This window comes from Marmota monax, unplaced genomic scaffold (genome assembly GCF_021218885.2).
Source record: "Marmota monax isolate L192 unplaced genomic scaffold, Marmota_monax_Labrador192_F-V1.1 WCK01_AAM20220418_F8-fsc00012, whole genome shotgun sequence".
NCBI lineage: Eukaryota > Metazoa > Chordata > Mammalia > Rodentia > Sciuridae > Marmota > Marmota monax.
The window spans coordinates 25,527,279-25,551,612 of NW_026695227.1; the positions used below are offsets into that span (position 1 = coordinate 25,527,279).

Here is a 24,334-nt window from a genome sequence, read left to right on the forward strand (position 1 = left end):
CATGTACATTTCTTGAAATCATACCCATAAATAGGGGTAATGATGTCCATATCATTCTACCATCTCCCCCCTCACACTTCCTCCCCTCCCCACCTCTCCCTCCCTTTTTTCTCCTCTACTCAATCCAAAGTTTCTCCCTTCTTTCCTTGCCCCCTGCTTTTAAAAGAATTGATTTTAATCTAAGATAGCTTATTATGGCTTATTAGTTTGAACAATATAAAATTGGGTTTGACCTTAGAAATTTTATTTCATATGATTACACTTAGTACATCTGTATGTAAAACACAGACCAAATGGATTTTATCAAAACTATGAAGTATATTTTACATATAAAATTAAGTATGCTACTAAATATTTTCTTGGGCTACAAGCTAAGATATAATGTAAATTTATTTTCCTTTTTATCTGTGCCTAGTTTTACTTAAAAGGTAAAGTATTAGATAATAATAAATGAATGCCTTTTCTTTCCCTTTGGTGTTAGGGTTTTTCTGTTGAGAAATAGTAAGCAATTTAAATTAGTTAAGCCTAAGGATGGTTTAATGGTCAAGAGTCAAATTATAATAGTAAAACATTGCATTTGGACTCTTTCAATAAAATGGAAGGTTTATTACTGTTTTTCAGTGAGAATAGTTTATTCCACATGTTTAGTTAAGAGATTCTTACTTTATTAAAATTGTATCTTAATACACTTTCAAAATTGGCATTAAACTCACTCTGGGAGCACTATCACTTTTGCAGTTTTCTAATTACACTCTCACTTTGCTTTCTTTTTAGAATCTCTTTTTAATTTCACATTTAACAAAATTTTTAGTATTATAAGGAATTATATTTCAATTTTCAATGTTTGTTTTTCTGCCAAATTTAGTGAATAACAAACATTTTTTAAGTAAGCTCCTACTCCTAATAGGGAAAGGTAACCATCTGTGTGGTGTTTTAAAATTCTCTTTGTACACTGAAGTAACAGGATTTGATCTGAATATTAATGGATTAATGCCCTTGGGGAGCAAAAGTTTTATGATCTTATTGTATAAAGCCAAGTTTGTCTACTGAGAGTACCCTTTCTGCCTAATGGTATTCTATTGTGTTTGCTAGATAATTTTCTTTGTTGATATTTGAATCTTGGAATGATTCCTTTATTCATCTTTATTTATTTATATTACTTATATATATATTTTTTAAAAATTTTTGGTGCTGAGAATTGAACCTAGGACCTCATATATTCTAAGTATACCACTGAGCTATACTATGAGTCTTAATTCTCTTCTTGTAGTTATTTGTACTATGTTAAAATTTTTCAGTTAGTAAATTTTAAAGAAAAAAAATGAAAGAAAGAAATAGGATTCATGTGGTTAGAAACTATAAATTTACACAAATCTGTAATGAGTACTTCATGTATTCACTTTTATCTGATTTGAATAATTTCAAATGCCAGGATCCAATTTAATTTTAAATTCTATTCTCTATTCAAGCCATAAGAAATAGTTCTTACATTTAGTATTCTAGTATTTAAAATATTAAATATTACCTTGACCTTTAAAGAATATCTTCAGTATGTTACTTTAGGTTTGTCTCATATATGAGAGAGGCATATAATGGCAGATAAAACATAAGGAGGACCACTTTTTATTTTAATAAGGATAATGCTTTTTAAAAAGCTAGTAGTCATTTAGGTTATCAGATTTTGAGATAATTTTTTCACTGACAAAACAAATTATACAATCCCAGAATTGGACTGGATCTGAAATGTTGTATAATCAAATCTCTTACAGTATATCTGGCAAGGGGCTATTCCTCCTTGTCTGCACTGAAAGGAACTTAGTTCCTCTGAGTCCATCCTACAAGCTATTTTGAATGGTTACTTCAATATATGAACTTTTTAATAAGGAGATCTGTAGAAGATTGCCTCTGACATGCATTTCAAGGAGTATAGGAAGTATAGGAGCTAGTCAAGTGATGGGAAAGGAAGCAAGAGTATGATAGGCAGAGAGCTCAGCATAAAACCCCATGGCCAGCTTAGTCTTAGTGGAAACAGAATGGAAGGTAGAGAGTAACGAGAGAGGGATAAGCTTGCGTCAAACCAAGTGATGTCTCAATGTTGAAGAGCTTAGATTTGATACAATGGGGGAAATAATGATCATTTCAATGTTTTACATAAAGAGGGAAATAATGATCATTGAAATGTTTTAAATAAAGGGATCATGTGATCACATTTGCATTTTAGTTAGATCTGTGGGCTATAGGTGAATTTGAGATGGAAAAGGACAGTTATGCATTTGTTGAAAAAAAAAACCTCATCCAGAGAAAATGAGAACCTAAATTTTGAAAGAATAATATTCAAGTAAGGACCTAAAATAATAGGAGTGTTGATTGAAATGGAAAGTAAGCTGGAAGAATGAATTCTACCTGGAGTTATTCTGAAAATGATAAAATAGTAAACTCAGAAGTAGGCATGGATTTCGGGATGAGAAAGGCCACATTGGAGATGAGGGCATTATTATTTGTTGGGGCAAAGAGTGAGAATTTCTAATTTGTTTTTATATACTGAGTTTGATTTTCCAATAGGATATCCAGAAGGACAGTGGGCAAGTGAAACTCCTCTGTGGGAGATACTGAGGGTTAAAACCACGAGAGTGGATGAGACCATGTTGTGATATGATAAAGAGAAGACTCAGGACAGACCACGGGAACATTATAATTTGTGTGACAAGTGAAAGAATAAAAAAGTTGCATTGGTGTTAGGGAAGTCAAGAAAGAAGGATACTATGTCATATGCAGCCAAGATGTCTAGTACCTCAAAGGTCAATACATTTCTACTGGAGTTGGCAGTGGTTGAGGTAAATTACATTGGCCAGAAGAATTTTAGTGTTGTGTTTGCATGGCAAGTAAGATCTCAGTGAGGGATGTCATGGTTCCTCTTTCATGAAGTCTGCATGAAAAGGCAAAGATAGTGGATGATAGTTCAAGGACATGAGATCAAGTAAGTATTAGTTTTAGGATTGACTTAAGAAACTTTTGAGGCAAGAGAAAAAGAGTGAGGACAAAAGGAGAACTTGGATATACAAAGAAGATGAAGGATGGCTGGAGCAAGATCCCCAGGGAGGGGAGGGTATTCTTTTAGAAAGCCACAGATAGGGTATTTTCTGAGAGGATTACATCATCCTCTGAGAAACAAGGGTAGGAAGTAGGAATATCCCTGAAGTTAGGCAAGTGGAGTGTGAGTGGGCAGGAGGTGGAAGGAAATCATGTTTGATGGCAATAATACCTTTTAGAGGTTGGGACCAGTGTCATATTCTAAGAGTGAAAGTGGCTTTACCTAGAGGCTCTGAGGGGAAATTTGAATAGATGTTGAGGAGAATAGAATGAGAATTGAAAAGAACAAGGAAAAGCTTTGGCACATTAGTGTGTGATGTGGTGACAGCAGCTAATGTTGGGGATGATTGTATTGTGGACTTACCAACTATATTCAAATCCTAGCACATATTGTGGGGACACAGTGGTAACAAAAGGCCTTCACTTTGTTGCAGTTTATAGATAGTGTAGTATCTACACAGTAGGTAGTAAAATAAAATATAATAAAGAGATAATATAATAATACTATATAGTGCCTCAGACCTATTGAATTTTTTACTCACAATCAGTCCCAAACATGGCAGTCACTTCTATTCCAAACAGGGACTCAAGGACTCTGGAGCCTTCCAATTTATGGCTGTGTATTCTTCAGTACCATGTTAGGCAAATTTCACTTGTATTAGGGATCAAGAAGGTGCCAGGGAACTAATTTCATCTGTATCTCAGAGTGTAGCAGGTGAGACAGGCTTAGCTAATTATTGTTTTTATTTTTTTAATTAAAATTATTTATTTATTTATTTATTTTAGGTATACATGAAAGTAGAGTGTATTTTGACATATTATATATACATGGAGTATAACTTATCATTCTTGTGATTGTACGTGATGTGGAGTTGCACAGTCCAGTATTCATATATGAACAAAGGAAAGTTATGTCACACTCATTCTACTGCCTTTCCTATTCCCATCCCTGCTCACTTCCCTTTATTCCCCCTTGTTTAATCCAATGGACATCTATTTTCCCCTACCTGACCTTACTGCGTGTTAGCATTCACATATCAGAGAGAACATTCGGCCTTTGGTTTTGGGGATTGGTTTATTTCAGTCCCACCAACAATGTATGAGTGAACCTTTTCCTGACATCCTTGCCAATATTTATTGTTACTTGTATTCTTGATAGTTGCCATTCTGACTGGGTGAAATGAAATCTCAGTGTAGTTTTAATTTTCATTTGTCTAATTGCTAGAAATGTTGAACAGTTTTTCATATATCTGTTGAGGGTAAAAGCATCATCTTCTCCTCCCTGGACAAAAATGAAGACACATTCCTTAAGACTACTTCTATCTTCTGGGAAACAAAAAGGTGTGAAAATGCATTGGAGGAGAGGGTATATGGCATTAGCTATGATGAGATTCCAACCTAAGGAGCTGAAATTATGAAATGGAGATAAATCAAGCCTTCAGTAATAATACTTGTGTGTTGGATCAAGTCTTGATTGAAGTCATTCCATCCCTTTAGTTAAACAGTTTGCATTATTTTCGGAACATTTATTGTATGCAGAAAACCAATTATGTTTGGTTTAGGGAGCAAAAATGATCTTAAAAAAGGAAGAAAATCTGAGAAGAAAGCAAATAAAGAAGGACTCCTTATAATTTAAACTAGTTTTAGTTTTGTTTTTGTTATTTGCAACAGAGAACATCCTCGCTGGTTTGTGAATGCTTGGTGATGTGTCTTTACCAATGTTCTGACTTTAACAAAGTAGATATACTCCTTTAAATCACTGCAGGTGCCATTTGTTTCTTGTGTATGTGGATGGCCAAATCATGTAGGAGGTTTGGGAGCAGAAGTCTTAATGGATAATAGTGTTAATTTCAGCTTGGAGTCCTCTGGAGGAAAATATCTCCTCATTTCCCCTTTTATATTTCCTAGTCAGCATCTTATGTGTAGTGCCATACTTTTTTCTCTAAATTAAAATAATCTTGCTCTGAGTTTTGCCTTATGAGGTGAGTAGAGGGTACAATATTGGTAAATTTTTTAGATGACTATTTCTATCACTAAAGGTTTATGGAAGTCTCCAGAAATATAGGGGTTCTGAACATAAATTCTTCAGTTTGAATTTACCTTTCTACCCCTTCTTCTAATGCTGCTTGGGTGATGGTCTTCTATCATCTGTTTGGCTCTGTGGCTCTAACGTGACTGATACACTCAGCTCATGTGCTTCTAACGGAGGTGGGTGGCTGCACTATCTGCCTCATTCATTCCCTGAGGACTAAATCATTATGAAAACCTGATCTCCAAGCCATGACCCTTGATACCTTGATCTTCACCAGAATTCACCTAATCATCCCTAAATGCTCTGCCATGTTGGAGACCTAAGTTCATGTATTCTTTATGAATCTAGAAGCCTCTGCTCTTTCTGATCCTCTGTATTAACAGCCTCCCAAGAATAGGGCCATGATTGAAGAAGAACATGATTTAAAAAGGTCTGGCAGTGAGGTAGAAATGAAATGTTCCGTTTCATTCTTTTGCTAATGAGAATACAGAAGCTAATTTTTTTTCTGAAGAATTTTCTCTTAGACTTGTCTACCTATGTCTTTCACAAAGTATATGAGCATGTTGTATACTTTTAAATATGTTTCTAAATAATCTTGTTAAGGTTTTTTGGTATCTTAGTGGTCCTAAGCCCATTGAATTTCCAGGATAGATTCTGATATTCTAGGCCATTTCAGTTTACTAATATTGTATCTAGCAGTCCCACTCTTACCTCACGTCCAATAGATGCATAGGTTTGTGTAACACCAGATTATTCTGATGACTCTAAACTATATTTACAATCACCTTCACCATATCGAGGTTGATGATCTGCATAATTCAAGATGGATCTTATTGATAACATAAACATATACTTAGATCTATAAATACATATATATGGTCATGTCAAAAATGTATCACTCTTTTTTTTTTTTGGTCTTGGGGATTGAACCTAGGGGTGCTCAATTAATGAGCTATATTCCCTGTTCTTTTTATTTTTTTATTTTGAGTCAGTGTCTTGCTAAGTTGCTGAGGCTGCCTTCAAACTTGTGATCCTCCTGCCTCAGCCTCCTGAGTCACAGAAATATACCATTCTTAATGATGCTTGTTTCTTCTGTTGACTTATAAGAAATGTTTTTACTCTGTTATTTCCTGAAATTTCTCTAATGAAAAATGTTACAAAACTGCACACTCTGTGACCTATAGGAAATGTGGCATATGCAATCATCCCCCCATGTCTGTGGGCTTTATATATTCATGTTCAACCTACCACAGATTGAAAATATTTGAAAAACATTACATGTGTACTGAACATGGACAGATTGATTAACTATGCAGTATAACAAGCATTTTAATAGCATTTACATTGTACAAGGTATTATGAATAATCTAGTGATCACTTAAAGTATATGGGAGGATGTACATGGCTTATACACAAATATCATGCTGTTTATATAAGGGACTTCAACATCCATGGATTTGGGTATTTGTGGAAGTTCTGGAACCAATCCTTTGTGGATACTGAGAGACAACCATAATTTATTATCCAAACCAGTATACTTCAGAAAGGAGGGAGGTCACTATTATTAATTATGCCAGAATTATAGTTATAAATCACTACTGTCCCATGCCAACACCACGAATGGTCACCCCACAGGGCAGAGATAGTAAATTTTCACGTGATATTCTAAGATAGCTCCAAGGTTCTTGATTGGATTGTATTGAAATATCATTTTTGAGAGCAGTCATCTGATGGCAGTCTGTATGTACGTTTTTAGTATTAGGTGATCCATCATTGAGTTAATTTTAAAGTTGTCCACGAGAAACTTACAATGAAATTTGACTAAAAATATGGGTCAATACCAGTTCTAACCTTAATGTATTGTAGCACTTTTATTGTTTTTTTCCAGTGAATTTCAAGCTGTGTCAACCTGCCATTTTGTTCTAATGACTCTAATGGCCGAAATTAGTACCAGACAATCAGCTTGCAAAGACAGCATAAATGGTACTGTCATGTTTCTCCTTTTTATTAACTTGTATTATTTCAGCCAGTGTAAGTCAACCCACAATGTTTTATTTGCAACTCACTCTTAAAACCACCACCATTATTATTTGACTCTTAAAGTACATCCATTAATAATTTTTTGACACATGAATATGTTAAGAAAGAAATTCACATTTAAATCTTAAATGAACTCTAATTTCCAGTTCTTGTGGTTCTTGGTTATAAATTACTGAATTAAATAAATAGATCTTGGTTTGATGCCAAAAGGACTTGCAACAAACGCATTCCTGAGTGAAGAGAGCCCATGAGTCTAAAACATTTCCTAAACATTTCTAAAGCATTTCCTCTACATTTCAAAATAATGATTGATTCTGAGCTCTCTCCTGATTTGCTCACAGCTGTATCTCTGACACCTAGGACTTTGTCTGGCATATAAGGTCACACATTAAATATTTGTTTAAGGAATGAGTAAATATTCTTTGTAGTTTGCTTTAAGATATGTATGTCATATATTTTAACTTCCAAGCAGTCTATGCTTAAAATCTATTTACTGACATATGCCTGTCAATGTGTTGTGTGGAGGCTTGAAAATATCTGGCTTTCCATTAATTGAATTAATTAATTGGATCAATTACTCAACAAGTTCTGTAATCTGATAATTTTCAATACTAGTATTATTTGTTTCAGTAGAGAGTTTTCCACATTTTCCTTTCAGTTATGCAGTCATGTTCTGCTGACTTTTGTATTTGCCCTTTGCTTCTCTAGCACAGGTCAAGAAACCAGGTAATGAAACCCAATCTGGCTTTTTACTTTTTTGTTCCATCTAAGAATTTAAGTAGGATAGTGTTTCTGTTAGCCTGGTTTCCAAATGACATTAACATGCTATTTTAATAAAAGTAAGATCCAAGGGAAAGTTTGGTAATTAAATCTTGAAAGATTATTTTTTCCTATTATATTTTTCCTATGGCTATATGAGAGCTAGAGTGGTCATTTCCAGATGGAAGCATGCATGGGTGCGCATGCATGCGTGTGTGCACGCAGGCATGCACACACACACACATAATTTCATAACTTTTAAAAAGGTGATATTTTCTCTAGTGAGAAATTTTATTATAAGACTTCAGACCTACCCAATTGTAATTATAATTTCTACATTTATATAATCTATCTTATCATTATTCATACATGCTTTATCAGGAATGGAGATAAGTATAATAGAGAAAATTTGTCTTGGGAGAGACCAGGGTGATCTATGTTCAATTTTTTATTATTCTCACTTAAAAAAAATCTTTCTAACCTTTCAGGATACTAGTGCCCTCATTTTTTTCCTTTATCATAAATCAAAAAATTTGTTTGGACTAATTGTGATATTGGTAATTTTTACTTCATTGTTCATTTAAAAATATTTTTTCTTAAGGTATTTGAACTTAAACATTCTAAGTTTGGTATTTGTCTTTGTGAATGGGATTTTAGGGATCTGAGTGGAAATCATATTTTGCTGAGATCCACACCAGCCTCCATAACACACATCCTTGACTTCCTCCCCCCTTGAGCTTGCTCATGTGACTGCTCTTGAGTATGAACTATTTTAAAGTCATCTGTGACTTATTACAAAGATTTTATTTCTTTTTCAGATCTTCATGTACCTTAAACAATTGTATCTTCTTATAAATGAGGTTGTGCTTCATTTTATCATCTGACCAGCATTAAGAATGGATCTAATGAAGCAAAAGGAAATGATATGGAATTTAGATAACTTCTTTGTCACTTACCCTAAGTGGTTTCAGTATGAACCAAAGACACATTCATGAAATAAAAAATAGCAAGTAGTGTGTGTTAATTTATTTTTTTTTCATGCCACAATAATGAACAGTCTCTGGATACTAAATTCTCACATTAGGATTATTTTGCTCTAGTATCCCATGTGATATGATGATTATCTTAGACTTTATTCATGATCATTTAGTTACAAAAGACATTATATATTAGTTTCCCCCATAAAACTGTCCTATGGCAAAGACTTCATAATTTAGTGAGAACATAACGATTCAATAAAATAGAGATGTGTGTATTTTGATTTACAATGTATGTTGATTTCTGATACTATTTATATTTCAGGTCAGTTGCTGAGGTTAAAAATGTTTCGAGAGGATCATGGATCTTGGATGACGATGTTCTTCAGCACAATTCTCTTTCTCTTCATCTTTTCTCACATTTACAACACGATTCTTCTGATGGATGGCAACATGGGGTAGGTTATCTTTCCCCTTTCTACTGTGGTGAGTGTTAAGTTTGAAATTCAGAAGAATTCAATCAGAATTTTTTGGTTTGTAGTAACATGAATCTCCTTTACAAATAGCCTACCCTGAAGAGGGATAATTGTGTTTTCCCTAAGGCGTGCAGAATTTTTTTTCCCCTATAAACATAGTATTTTACAATACTTAAATTTGTTCCTTATATTTTCAGACTTTTCTGTGGGGTAGTTTGAGGGCAGGTACTAGTTTTATTATAGTGACAGAGTATGAGAAGCAGTAAATTTAATGACTTGCTTATATTCACCTAGTTAGTACAGCAAGGATGCAAGGAGGATCTTCATGTTTTCATTTCTAACACTCTGCAGTGCCTGGCTAAATAAGGTACTTGACATTTGTGGCTTTTAATTAATTAATTAATTAATTAAATATTTATTCTTTAGTTATAGTTGAACACAATACCTTTATTTTATTTATTTATTTTTATGTGGTGTTGAGGATTGAACCCAGGGCCTTACATGTGCTAGGTGAGCGCTCTACCACTGAACTACAACCCCAGCCCTTATTTATTTATTTTTATTTTTTATTTTATTTATTTTTTACTCTTTTGACAGTTCAATAGAGAGACCTTTGTTCCAAATGGGTCATTTCGAAAGTAGGCTACCTTGAATTAAATGCTTATCAAATCATTAGAGTATGAACATGTGCTGATAAGTAGATTACAGTTTTCTCAAACTTTTTCCAGTTCTTTCATTATATAATGAGACACAAGGATTGGTCCTTCGGCATAATTTCCTCTTGGTTTTCCCTCAGTAAATTTTAAGGGCAGCATACAAGGAAATTGGTTTAGCCTACTGCATTAAGAAATTAGCTCAGTGTTAATAATAAACCACTTTAGATATTTGTTATTCATTGAAATAGTTACTAAGGAAGGTCTTGATCTACCTTTCCCAACAGATTGGAAAGCCAGATAATATCCTTTTCTTCTAAATATTAGTCTAGGCAAGATTATTGCCAGTTCTACAGTAAGCAGTTTTTTGATGTTATGTATAGATTTTAGCATCATGTTCAATGCTGAAATGAAGATAATTTAAAATTCTGCTTTTTCTCCACCTTTAAAAGGAAAATCAGATATTTTACAAGTTTTATACTTTAGTCCTTGATAAGAAGTGATAAATTCAAGAATTCAATTTTAGATCAAATATTCAGAGCTCATAAAGTTATTAAAATGCTTTGTAATTGTTTCTTGTAGTTAGAATTGATGCTATTAATATTGAATCTATTTTTAAGTGATGCAGTTACAGGCTCTAACCTGGGGCTGCTTAGAATGTGTATTATTTCTAGTAACAGAAATAATAATAATGTAGTATATAAAATATATTTTTGCTCAGAAGTTACCTTTTCATCTATTTGTATTTTTATATGGAGCTAGTGAGGAATATGTTAACCAGAAATGCTTACTCTGAAGAAAGTAGAAGATAAATCAATTGTGGTAATAAATAATCCCTTGCACACTGCAAAGCATGCAGTAGCTAATAATAAAAATAATCTTAATGACAGCTAACAATTACTGAGCACTTCTTAATGAGACATGAGTCATCTCAAATCTCACACTGACCCTATGTAATAGATATCATCTCCATTTTACAGATTAAGAAACTGAGGACTAGAGAGGTTTTGCCACTTTCCCAAGTTTACATTCTAATTAAATATTCATTTTAAGCAGCAGTAGAGAAAGAGTTGAAGAAGTAAGTAGTGAATATCAGTAACACAACCCTTTGAAAAGCTAGCACAGATCTGACTGAGGGCTGGTTTTGCTACTCATTTGCCACATGTGTACTAGTCTTTCTTTGAATTTCAATCACATAAGCTGAGTTTGACAATTGAAAGGAGTAGTAAGTACATGCAGGAAATAAGATAATAGTTTAGAATTTATGTGTACTATCTTAATGAAAATTATAAGTGGTTCTCTTTTATTCTCAGACTAAATACATTATCACGTTTCTATGTAACTGTTGAATCCTTTAGCAATGCACCTTATTTTTTTTCTAGAAAAGGATGTTTTGCTGAGAAGATTTACAGGTATAATTTTAAAAAAATTCCAAAGCCAGGAACAAATTATTTAGTTCTACAGATTAAAAAAAATATCACTGTTTATAAAAGCTGTTTACCCACTTTCATGATACACATCATTTGAACTAGTGAACACTTCAAAGTAGGAATGTAAATCTGAAGGAAATTCAGTTCTAAGAGCAAATAGATAAACTGTACTTTGGAGTTTCTTCAGGGGAAACTGTTATTTGAGGCATTTCTTCATCCTATGTGGGGCAGAAAATGATGGCATCTGAGTGTGGAATGGACACTAAACACACAGACATCTCAGCTGACTGGTTTATATCAGATGATTGCCAGTGCTAGAGGGTTCAGGATTCTTACTTACTGAATTTTATTTGCATGGAGGATTTCGGTCTGTCTTTGTTTATGAATTTCTCTAGGAACACTGGCCTAGCACAGTCCCCAAAAGTGTTTTAGAGACTTTTCAGTGAAGGCTAGACTTGAGTTCATATATTTTAGGACTCCTTTCCAAACAACAAGACTTCAGGAATAGTATGAACAGTGAGTGGCTGTACTGCTTCAGAGAGGGAGAAGAAAGAAATTTTCCCTACTGGTCCACTTTTTAAAATTGTTTATTTTATTTTATTTTTTTCTAGTTTTAGAACTGGGTGTAAATATGGGCTAAGCTGGAGTCCCATGATGTTTTGCCACAGAGAACAGAATCACGAGGTGTATCTAGAACAGAACCTAGCCACAACTGACTTGATAAGGGTCAAGTTGCCTGGCTCCTGTTTTTTCATTATGGGGAATTCCCTGTGGTAGTCACTGACTCTTATGGCTTTAGACACCTTAGGGGAGCCGAAGAGAGAGGCCGTCAAACAGAGAGGAAAAGAGGTAAGGTAACTGAAGGGGCTAAAAGGGACCAAGACTCAGACTGTCCATATGTCCTGGCACTGTGGAGAAATGACTGCACTTTCCTTTGATTCTGTTTCCACCCCACTCCACACCTCACAGCACCAAAACGATGCTTTTAAAAATCTCCTTTTGTTCTTTAAGTCACCTTTACTAAATAAAATAGTGAGGTGGTAGGTGAGGGTTGTGCTGCAGAGAAAGTGCTGGCCCTGGGCAGTTTTGTTTCTAACCCTTTTAGGAGCAATTTTTTTTTTCCTCACAAGGTGGCAGACTAAAGTAACCTGAGGCTTCTACTGCACAATCCTTAGAACTGCTGGAAAATATAATGCAGCTGGATAGGCTCTTAATATGCATAGCTGAGATTAGGTAAAGGTAAGGAAAAACTAAGGTCAGAAAAGCAGAAAGACCTAAAAACCAGTCGAGCAAAACTGTGGGCTGATGCTCAGTGTCAATGACTCCTGGACTTGAGGTTTTACCCTCCTGCAGGGACCAGAAACAAGAAATTTAGGCTTATATTAAGTGAGACATTTAAGCAAGTCTTCATATTAGTTCTGCAAAGGGTTGTGGAGGAAGAGCGGGCTGGAAACAGAAGCATGAGCACAGACAGGTGCTGGGGAAGCCTGTCTGACGCCACACTGGGCTCCAGGGAGGAGAATTTCCCCAGGGAACTCAACGGGACACAGTTTTTTGGCTTTAATGTACAGTTTCTTTAGGATCTTTGAACATCTACCAGCTGCTAAACATTCCGGTACATTCTCTTCTCCCAGTTTCAGATTCTTACCTCCCTCTGGAGCCCCCACCCCCATAGTTTGGAGAATTTCTGTTTTATCATGTAGACCAATTTCATTCCCTTTTTGCCTCAACTTTTGTTCGCTTTTGATTTATTTGGGGCCATTTTCATAACCCAAATCATGTAAATGCATTTTTCAGTCCGAAGAACCAGTATCCTGAGATGATTGCTGCCTTCTCAGGATATGAAGGGGCTGCTGCCGCCAGAGTGTCTTGGGCTTGGGTTTACAGTATAATTGTTTGTTTTGCTTTCCTTCTACTGTTTGGCTATCTCTTGGAAGAGAAAAGGGAAGATATTGAAGAAAAGGGGGCAAAGTGATCATTCAAAAAGAGAGTTATATAAAAAAAAAAGTTATATAAAAACCACAGTTGAACTTCTGCAGTGACAATACAATATACTGCATTATTTACAGGACCAAAAGCCCCCAGAAAAATAAGACATTAATAGGTAAGAAACACGAAACCATTTTCTTCCACAGTTGTGTGATTTTGCTTGATTAAAAAATGGTTCCAAATGAATTTTCTTGAGGCCCTCTGTGTTCAACTAGGCAACTTACAGCCACTCCAGTTAGACATTCTTTATTTAGTAGGAATGAGAAGGATGTGCTCCAAAGTCCAAGTCAAGGTCTTTACTGACTAGAAACTGAACAGGTCACTTACAGCTGGGAAATATTTTTGGTTTTTGGATACTTCAAACACTTTGAAGTTGTCCTTCTGAAGAAATTCTCAATAATCTAATTTTTATAGCACCAATAGCATAAAGCTTTAATTCAGAAAGGCTTGGTTGGTCTTTTCAAATATCCCCATCCCCCAAAGGATAATGCATATCTCAGGTCAAGCAAAGAAATGGTGTGGGGAGGTAAAGCTAACACACCAAGGCTGCTATTCAAAAGACTATTCCAAAAAGAGCCATTTGATGGCAGCAAAAGGCACCTTTTTGAGCACTGATCAGCTCATGAATGAGTAACAGGTTTTCTGGTAAAAGAAGGGAATCTTCCTTTTCAGTTCTAAACCTTGGTGTTAAAGTATTTGTCTTGTTGTTCATGAACCTTTTGCAGAAATCCACAGTGAACTCTATAATAAGCACTGATTATTTTGTGAAGTCCCTGGCTCCTACTCATGTTCTGACATAGGCTTAACATATTCCTACAAATATATCTGCATGTTTATAGACTTATTCTAGTATTACAAAAATGGAAAGAACTATATTTATTACTGAGGAACTTAGACATTTTATTCATCGATAAAAATTCCTCTGTGAACTGGAATAAGTTTTCAAATGGTACATACATAGTATTTAGGGGCAGGATATGAAAATGCTGAAAGAAATTCCTTTTCAGAGAATTTTTACAAATATTAATTAACATATCAATAGGTGTAAGTATTTCAGAGAGAACTTGAAAATGGGACAAAGTGATATAAGCAATTTTGAAAATGTGTTAATATTCATATTTTAGACGTCAACAGTGAACATGTGAAGTAGGTGGTGGGTATGATAAAATTGGGATAGATTTGGTCTCTTTTCTGTCTCCTTTCTGATGAAGTTTAATAAGAAACCCTGTGGGAATTCACATGGTGGTGAGCACCCCCAGGAGTTGTGGGCTGACAAGGACAAGTGAACTAGGGCAGGTAGCAGAGGAGAACACTTGAATGGATACTTTTCTGAGATCTAAAATGCATGTTTTCTCTGTACAGAGGGACAGCCCAAACAAGCAAGGATGAATAAGAAAAATAAATAAGCGAAAGACTAGCAGAGACTTAAAGGACTGAATGAAACTGCTCAAGATCTAGTGCTTTTAGAGTCCCTGCACACGGCTGACCTAAGCTTTGCCCCCTGAGACGCTCACATTTGCATGATGTGTCCCACATCATGACTGAAAAGACTCTGATTTATAGCTTTGGTGTCTGTTGCCAGAGGTGTATGTTTCAGCGAAGTATTACATCCAAGACTGAATTACCGGTTAATGGGATAAATTCAGGGTGAACTTTCACTTTGAGCAGTATTTTATTTTTTGACTGGGTTTACTATTTTCACAATCTTCATTAATGTTTTCAAATTCCTTACTTGAACTTTTTTTTTTCTTTTTCTTCTTGCCATTAAAAAAAAAAATTTTTAATGGACGCATAGTAATTGTACACATTTTTGGATAGAGTGTGATGATTTGGTAAATCTAGTCATCACTGATCTAGAAGTAGCAGGCAGGTACACCTGTTTATGAAGAACCATTACATTTACTTGCTGCTCTTCAAGTAGAAAATTGCTTATCTTGTTACCAACGTTTTCACCGATAGATTCTTCTAAGAAAGGAATGTTTCTGTTTGTTTCTTTGTTTTTAAAGGTATTATATTTATTTGGGGGCAGGGGAATGGTAAGAAAAAACTTAAATGGTCTTGAATGACTTTAAACTACCAACTTTTGTATGACCCAAACTGACAAAACTGAAATACAAAGCTAGTGACATGAATTGTGGTAAATTAAAAAAAAAAAAAAGACATTCTTTCCAAAGGTATATAATGAGGCACTTTGTTAGGATGGGTAGCCGGTGGAGAACTGGGGCAGGGTTCTGAAGCTGAGTGGGAAGGGCGCTTGGCTGTAAGTTTTAATGAGGCCTCAAAGTACTCAAGTCAAGGCTGAAAAGCTTGATTGGGCTGCTAAAACAAGGCTGAATGCAAATTCTGCTGGAGTGGTGCTTTAAATAATTTGTTGGCTTCACTTTTAATTAGGCTAAACATTGACTTGCTTGTATAATTAATTCACCATAATAGCACCATTAATTAGTAAGGCTGGGAGTAAGGGGCAAAACTGAGAATGGGTTGGTGAGAAGAACAACTTCTGAAAGGAACGTATGGGTCTGGTCAAGAGGGTTGACCTGCTGGGTCATAGGAGAGAGGGAGGAGGGGAAGGGAGGGGCGAGGAAGAGAAGGAGAATGGGACTTAATTAGCTAGAGAATTCAGGACTAGGGTACAGCTTCTTGCTTTAAATGCTCTTGGTTTTGCAGTACTTGGTTTTAATAGCAGAAAGGCAAAATAATGCAGCATATCTGAATTATTATATGTTCAGTTAGTGTTGTCTGAATTGATGAAGTTTTAAAACATTATTAAAAAACATAATCAATGCTGTATCCTTGTTACTCTGTGAGAGAACATTATTATCTGCCCACAGTCAACATTGATTTGACAAACTTAAGAAGTGTTCTGTGGTCATTGTTCACAGTTGTTTCCTCCAACTTTCTCATTAAATATTTTATCAGCTTGTCACAAGAGACAACTAGGAAATAGCACACCTTGATGTTAGCCTCATCTTAGTCACCTACTGGAAAAATTAATGGCGGAATAGTGTGATAGTTTCCTCATTTTTCAGAAATTGGTTGTTACAGCATCATCACTAGAATCACTACTCACAACATCATAATCACCAATATTAATCTGGAGGAAATGCTTGCTTCTGAAGTGCAGAAGCAAACTAAACCCAAGTTCACTGAAAATCTCAGTTGCCTTTAGCTTTATTTGATATGAAACGCAAAGTGGTGTAGTAGAAACAGCATGGTCTTTTGTCCTAACATCCTTAACTATATGAACTTGGGTTAACTTCCCCTTCTGAACCTTAGTTTCCTCAAGTGCAAAATGGGATATTAGTACTTATCTTAGGGTTGTTGTACCAACCAAGAAGACCATGTGTGCTAGTCACTTAGTATGATGCTCACGTGATAATGAACACCCAATAAATGTTAGTTGCTATTATAATAATATAAAATATATGGTTTAGTTTCTCAAATGCAATATATATTCTCAATAAATATTAGCTGCTATAGTAACAACAACAAGTATTTTGTCAATATAATGAAATAATCTTTTATGTGTGGGTGTGAGGACTGGGGATCAAATCTGGGGCCTTGTGCAAGCTAGGTAAATGTTATACCACTGAGCTACATCCCCAGCTCCAAGATGGTAAAATTTATGACAAAACAATTATTATATTACTATATGCAATTTTAGTAATTATTACTACTTTCATACAAAATGCCCAAATGAACAACTGGCACCAGTAGGTTTTAATATGAATTTCCTGAGCCATAATACATATATATATATAATCATAAATACACTTCACTTAAAACATGAAATTAGTCCATGGAATTCATGGCTTCTGGCTCAAATGCTATTGGAACTCATTTCTATGAATGTTTATAAGCTGTTTTTTTATTTTATTTTCCATCAATGAGAAAAAATACAGAAATCTAATGTAACACTTCATTAGGATTCAGAAGAGAAAATTGTGAATCTGTTATGTTACTAAATGGCTATTTGGTAATATTGGTGTTTTTGAAAATAGAGGGAAACTCTGATGGGATTATGGATGAGATGCTAACTGCTTGCATAGCAGGCTGTGCATGTGCATGCGTGTGTGCATCTCATCTAGAGTACATATAATAATGAATACCTCTAAGTTCCATTCAATTACAGCTTCCTGGTGATGAAAAAAAAACACAAGGAAATGATTATTTCCTAGACATGGAAAATTGATGTATATTTCTAGCTCAAGTCTCATGGCTTACCAAAAGTTATATAGTCAAATTTAACAAATGAATGAGAGACAGCCTAGCACCATCTGAGGAAACAACATTTCTGTGACAGGTTATCCTATTTATACTATATTAACCCCATGGTCATTTTTGAGGGATTGATGAAGAACAGAAACAGAGTTCTATTAATAAAATATTTCAGTATGCAAATATCTTCCTGCTAAGGAAACATCAATTGCAGCACAATTGTATGTTCTATTTATGCTGTTGGGTTAGGGATGTCTACAGTCTCTTTTATCCTTGTCATCAGATCAGAAGCAAATTGGTTTCATCGTGTGGTGGACTGAGGTGAGCAGCCTGGACTTTTAAGGACCGAATTGTGTTGGAAATGTTTAAATTCTGTCTGCTTCAGTCTCCTTTAGGCTACCACCAGGTACCCTGTACATAACATTGCTGCATAAGTTGGTGACAAATGACATAGAATTAAATGTGAACATAATAAATTTGTAATATTGAAATTCTTTAGAAATGGAACATGATAAGGCCTGATTTAATCAACCTATTAATGAATACACTTACCTAATTTAAAAAGTCACCACTTTATGTACTTTAAAATAAAAAGTCACTAAAATAAAAGAAATATGAAGAAATAAAAGAATGTATTAGATTTTGGATGTATATTTTACAGCCTACATAGTTTCATTCTTGCTCTCTCAAACACATGTTTTAAAAAATTAGAAGGGTTCCCAGGCATATTGCTATACACAAGTTGTTAAGTATCCTGGGGGTGACAGGAAAGAATATATACATCACATATAACATACTTAAAACAATTAATAGATTTGATTGTTTCTAGATTGTATGTATTATCTACACATATATTCTATTTTTAGTATATTTAAAACATCTATTATATAATAACCTATAATGTTTAATATACTATTATGTATGTGCACATATGCATATATATGTAATATCCATTGTTAGCTTTTAGGTAAGCAGAGTTAATATTGTCAAAATGGCCATATTACCAAGCATGACATTCAGATCCAATGTGATCCTCATCAAAATACCAATAAAATTCTTCATGGAGCTACAAAAAACAATCCTAAAATTCATATGGAAGAATGAAAGATCCAAAATAGCCAAAGCAATTCTGAGCAACACAATATCTCATCTCAAATTATATTACAGTATGATAGTTATAAAAACATCATATTATTGGCATAAAAACAGACACAAAAACCAATGCAATAGAAGACAAGATACAGAGTCATGTTCACATAGATGCAGCCAACTGATCTTTGACAAAGGTGGCAAAAACATGCATTGGAGAAAATACTGCATTTTAGCCATATGTGTAAGAATGAAACTAGATACTTATGTCTTATTCTGCACAAAAATTAGATCAAAGTGGATCAATAATGACCTAGAAATTAGACCAGAAACACTCAAACTGCTAGAAGGAAACAGAGGGTCAACACTCCAACAACTTGGCATAGGCACCAACTTCCCTAATAAGATTCCTATAACATTTTACTTTTTTTTAAAAAAAAAATTTAGTTGTGGTTGGACACAATACCTTTATTTTATTTTATTTATTTTTATGTGGTGCGAAGGATTGAACCCAGAGTCTCACACGTGCTAGGCAAGCGTTCTATAGCTGAGCCACAACCCCAGCCCCTAACATGTTACTTTTATTAGAGAATTTGATGTGCAAATTTAAAGCTAAGTATAAAAATAAATCATTGGTGATAAAATAGTTGAGAATAGTTAAGCTCACAGAGATGTATTCTGAACCTTATAGAGTCATCTTAGTTGAATATGTGGGTATACACAAAACTGTGTAGTGAACAGGATTTCATAGGCTAGGTTTTAATGGAGCAACAAATATGACATGTTTGTTGGGATCTATTCAAGTTAATTTAGGGGTCAGCAGAAACAAGAGCAATGAACTAGGAAATTCCAACTTCTTAAATAATTTAAGTGTCTGGGGGAAGGTGGCTTTGATTATCATTTCACAACATCATCTGAAGGAGAGTCAGTTTAGGGTAAATTTATGAAAATTCAATTACCTACGCTAGTAAAGAAACTTTATTTCTGCATCTATTTGGTGAATTGCTTCCAGAGAATTCGCTTATTAATTTGACACTTCAAACTTTGAGAATGTTTTTAAAATTAACAATAGTCATTTCTCCATATGTTTCTTTTTTAAGTGTATTTATTTGTTCTAATTTGTTACACATGAAAGCATAACGCATTTCAATTCATAGTACACATGTAGAGCACAATGTTTCACGTCTCTGATTGTACGCAAAGTATTTTCACACCATTCATTTCTTCATACATGTACTTAGAGTAATGCTGTCCACCTAATTCCACCATTTTTCCTACTCCCATACCCCCTCCCTTCCCATCCCTCCCCTTTGCCCTATCTAAATTTCCTCCATTCCTCCCATGTTCTCCTCCCACCCGTATTATGGATCAGCATCCACATATCAGAGAAAACATTCGGCATTTGGTTTTGGGGGATTGGCTTACTTCACTTAGCATGATATTCTCCAACTCCATCCATCTACCTGCAAATGCCATGATTTTATTCTATTTCAATGCTGAGTATTATTCCATTATGTATGTATACCACAGTTTCTTTATCCATTCATCAATGGAAGGGCATCTAGGTTGGTTGCACAATTTAGCTACTGTGAATTTAGCTGCTATAAACATTGATGTGGCTGTCACTTAGTATGCTGCTTTTAAATCCTTTGGGTATAAACCGTGGAGTGGGATAGCTGGGTCAAATGGTATTTCCATTCCAAGTTTTCCAAGGAATCTTCATACTGATTTCAATATTGGTTGCACCAATTTGCAATCCTACCAGTAATGTATTAAGAATACAACAACAATAAGTGATAATGAGCAGTGTCATCTCACTTCGACTGGAATGAGATGAAATCTTAGAGTAGTTTTGATTTTCATTTCTCTAATTGCTAGAGATGTTGAACATTTTTTTCATATATTTGTTGATTGATTGTATATCATCTTCTGAGAAGTGTCTGTTCAATTCCTTGGTGCATTTAGTAATTGGGTTATTTTTTTTTTTGGTGTTTTTTGAGTTCTTTATATATCCTAGAGTTTAGTGCTCTATCTGATGTGTGTGTGGTAAAAGTTTGCTCCCATTCTGCAGGCTCTCTCTTCACCCCACTGATTGTTTCTTTTGCTGAAACGATTTTCAATTTGAATCCATCCCATTTATTGATCCTTGATTTTATTTCTTGTGCTATAGGAGTCTTGTTAAGGAAGTTGGGACCTAATCTGACTTGATAAAATTTGGCCCTACTTTTTCTTCTATTAGGTGCAGGGTCTCTGGTCTATTCCTAGGTCCTTGATACACTTTGTTCATGTAAGAGATAGGGACTCAATTTCATTTTGCTCTATATGGATTTCCAGTTTTCCCAGCACTATTTATTGAAGAGGCTATCTTTTCTCCAATATATATTTTTGGCACTTTTGTCTATTATGAGATAACTATATTTATGTTGATTTGCCTCTCTGTGTCCTCTATTCTGTATCATTGGTTTAACAGTCTGTTTTTGGGCCAATACCATGCTGTTTTTGTTACTGTTGCTCTGTAGTATAGTTTAAGGTCTGGTATAGTGATGCCACCTGCTTTATTCTTCTTGCTAAGGATTGCTTTTGCTATTCTGGGTCTCTTATTTTTTCCAGATAAATTTCATGATTGCTTTTTCTATTTCTATGAGGAATGTCATTGGGATTTTGGTTGGAATTACATTAAATCTGTATAGTCATTAGTAGTATGGTCATTTTGACAATATTAATTCTGCCTATCCAAGAACAAGGGAGATCTTTTCATCTTCTAAAGTCTTCTTTAATTATTTCTTTAGTGTTCTGCAATTTTCATTGTAGAGGTCTATCACCTCTTTTGTTAAGTTGATTTCCAAGTATTTTATTTATTTATTTGATGCTATTGTAAATGGGGTAGTTTTTCTCATTTCCCTTTCTGGGGATTTGTCACTGATATACAGACATGCCATTGATTTGTGGGTGTTGATTTTATATCCTGCTACTTTGCTGAATTCATTTACTGGTTCTAGAAATTTTCTGGTGGAACTTTTTGTGTGTTATAGGTAAAGAATCACGTCATCAGCAAATAATGAAGTTTGAGTTCTTCTTTTCCTATTTGTATCCGTTTAATTTCTTTTATCTGACTAATTGCTCTGGTTAGAGTTTCAAGAACTATGTTAAATAGAAATGTTGAAGGAGGGCATCCCTGTCTTGTTCCAATTTCTAGAGGGAATGCTTTCACATTTTCTCCATTTAGAATGATATTGGCCTTGGCCTTAGCATAGATAGCTTTTACAATGTTGAGGCATGTTCCTATTATTCCTAGTTTTTCTATTGTTTTGAACATGAAGTGGTACTCTATTTTTTCAGATGCTTTTATTCAATATATTGAGGTGATCATATCATTCTTATCTTTAAGTATATTGATGTGATGAACTACATTTATTGATTTCCAACCTTGCATCCCTGGGAAGAACTCCACTTGATTGTGGTGCAGTATCTTTTAAATGTGTTTTTGTATTCGATTTGTCAGAATTTTATTGAGAATTTTTGCATCTGTGTTCATTAGAGTTATTGGTTTGAAGTTTTCTTTCTTTGATGTGTCTTTGTCTGGTTTTGGATTCAGGGTGATATTGACATCATAGAATGAATTTGGAAGTGTTCCCTCTTTTTCTATTTCATGGATTAATTTGAGGAGTATTGGTATTAGTTCTTCTTTGAATGTCTTGTACAACTATGCTATGTATCCATCTGGTCCTGGGATTTTCTTGCTTAGTAGGCTTCTGATGGTGTCTTATATTTCATTGCTTGAAATTGATCTGTGTAATTTGTTTATATCATCATGATTCAGTTTGAGAAAATCATATGACTCTAGAAATTTGTCAATGCCTTCCATGTTTTCTATTTTATTGGAGTACAAATTTTCAAAAATAATTTCTAATTATCTTCTGTATTTCTGTGGTGTTTGTTGTTATATTTCCTTTGTCATCATGGATGTTAGTAATTTGAGTTTTCTCTCTCCTTCTCTTCACTGGCATGGCTAAGGGTTTAATCAATTTTATTTATTTTTTCAAATAATCAACTTTTTGTTTTGTCAATTTTTTCAGTTGTTGCTTTTGTTTCAATTTCATTGATTTCAACTTTTATTTTAATTATTTCCTGTCTTCTACTGCTTTTGGTGTTGATTTGTTCTTCTTTTTCTAAGGCTTTGAGATGTAATATTAGGTCATTTATTTGTTGGATTTTTCTTCTTTTTAAGGAATGAACTCCATGCAATGAACCTCCCTTTAGTACTGCCTTCATAGTGTCCCAGATTTTTATTTCATCATCAAATCAGTATTCTCATTTATCACTAATAATTTTTTAATCTCCTCTTTGATGTCTTCTGCAACCCATTGTTCACTCAGTAGCACATTATTTAGTCTCCATGTGTTGGAGTAGCTTCTATTTTTAATTGTAAATTTTGATTTAATTTTTAATTTGATTTAATTTTTAATTTTAATTTTGATTTCTAATTATTCCATATGATCTGATGAATGCAGAGTAGTATATATCTACTTTTTTGTTTTTGCTAAGAGTTGCTTTATGGCATAATATATGGTCTATTTTAGAGAAGGATCCATGTGAGGCTGAGAAGAAAGTGTATTCCCTCATTGATGGATGAAATATTTTATATGTGTCGGTTAAGTCTAAGTTATTGATTGTATTATTGAGTTCTATAGTTTCTTTGTTTAGCTTTTGTTTGAAAATTCTACCCAGTGGTGAAAGAGGTGTGTTAAAGTCACCCAGAATTATTGTGTGGTGGCCTATTTGACTCTTGAACTTGAGAAGAGTTTGTTTGATGAACATAGATGCTCTATTGTTTGGGTCATATATATTTATAATTGTTAAGTCTTGTTGATGTATGATTCCCTTAATCAGTATGAAATGTCCTTCTTTATACCTTTTGATTAATTTTGGCTTGAAGTTGACTTTATTTGCTATGAGGATGAAAATCCTTTCTTGTTTCCACAGTCCATGTGAGTGGTATGTTTTTTTCCCAACCTTTCACCTTCAGTCCGTGGATGTCTTTTCTTTTGAGTCTCTTGGAGGTAGCATATTGTTGAGTCTTTTTTTAAAATCCAATCTGCCAGTCTATGTCTTTTGATTGGTGAGTTTAGGCCATTAACATTCAGGGTTATTATTGAGACATGATTTGTATTCCTGGCCATTTTTTGTTTAGTTTTGGTATTTAACTTGACTTGGTTTCTCCTTTGATTGGTTTTTCCTTTAGTGTAATACCTCCCTTTGCTGATTTTCATTGATTTCCTCCATGGAATATTTTGCTCAAGATGTTCTGCAGTGCAGGCTTTCTAGTTGTAAATTCTTTTAACTTTTGTTTATTATGGAAGATTTTTATTTCATCATCAAATCTAAAGCTTAATTTTGCTGGATATAAGATTCTTGGTTGGCATCCATTTTCTTTCAGAGCTTGGTATATGTTGTTCCAGGATCTTCTAGATTTCAAGGTTTGGGTTGTAAAATCTGTAGATAACCTAATTGGATTCCCCCATATGTAATCTGATTCCTTTCTCTTATGGCTTTTAAAATTCTCTTCTCTGTATGTTTCTTA

At 34.3% G+C, this 24,334-nt stretch overlaps 1 protein-coding gene across 4 annotated transcripts in view; it reads left to right on the forward strand.

The window, feature by feature from the left end:
- Positions 1-24,334, forward strand: part of Tmem117 (transmembrane protein 117) — a 469,276-nt gene that overhangs the window by 77,741 nt on the left and 367,201 nt on the right. For all 4 annotated transcript variants that reach the window (XM_046436360.2, XM_046436357.2, XM_046436358.2 and 1 more), the window contains one exon: positions 9,224-9,356. In XM_046436360.2, coding sequence (XP_046292316.1) covers positions 9,224-9,356 — 133 coding nt within the window. The remainder of the gene's footprint in view (positions 1-9,223; positions 9,357-24,334) is intronic.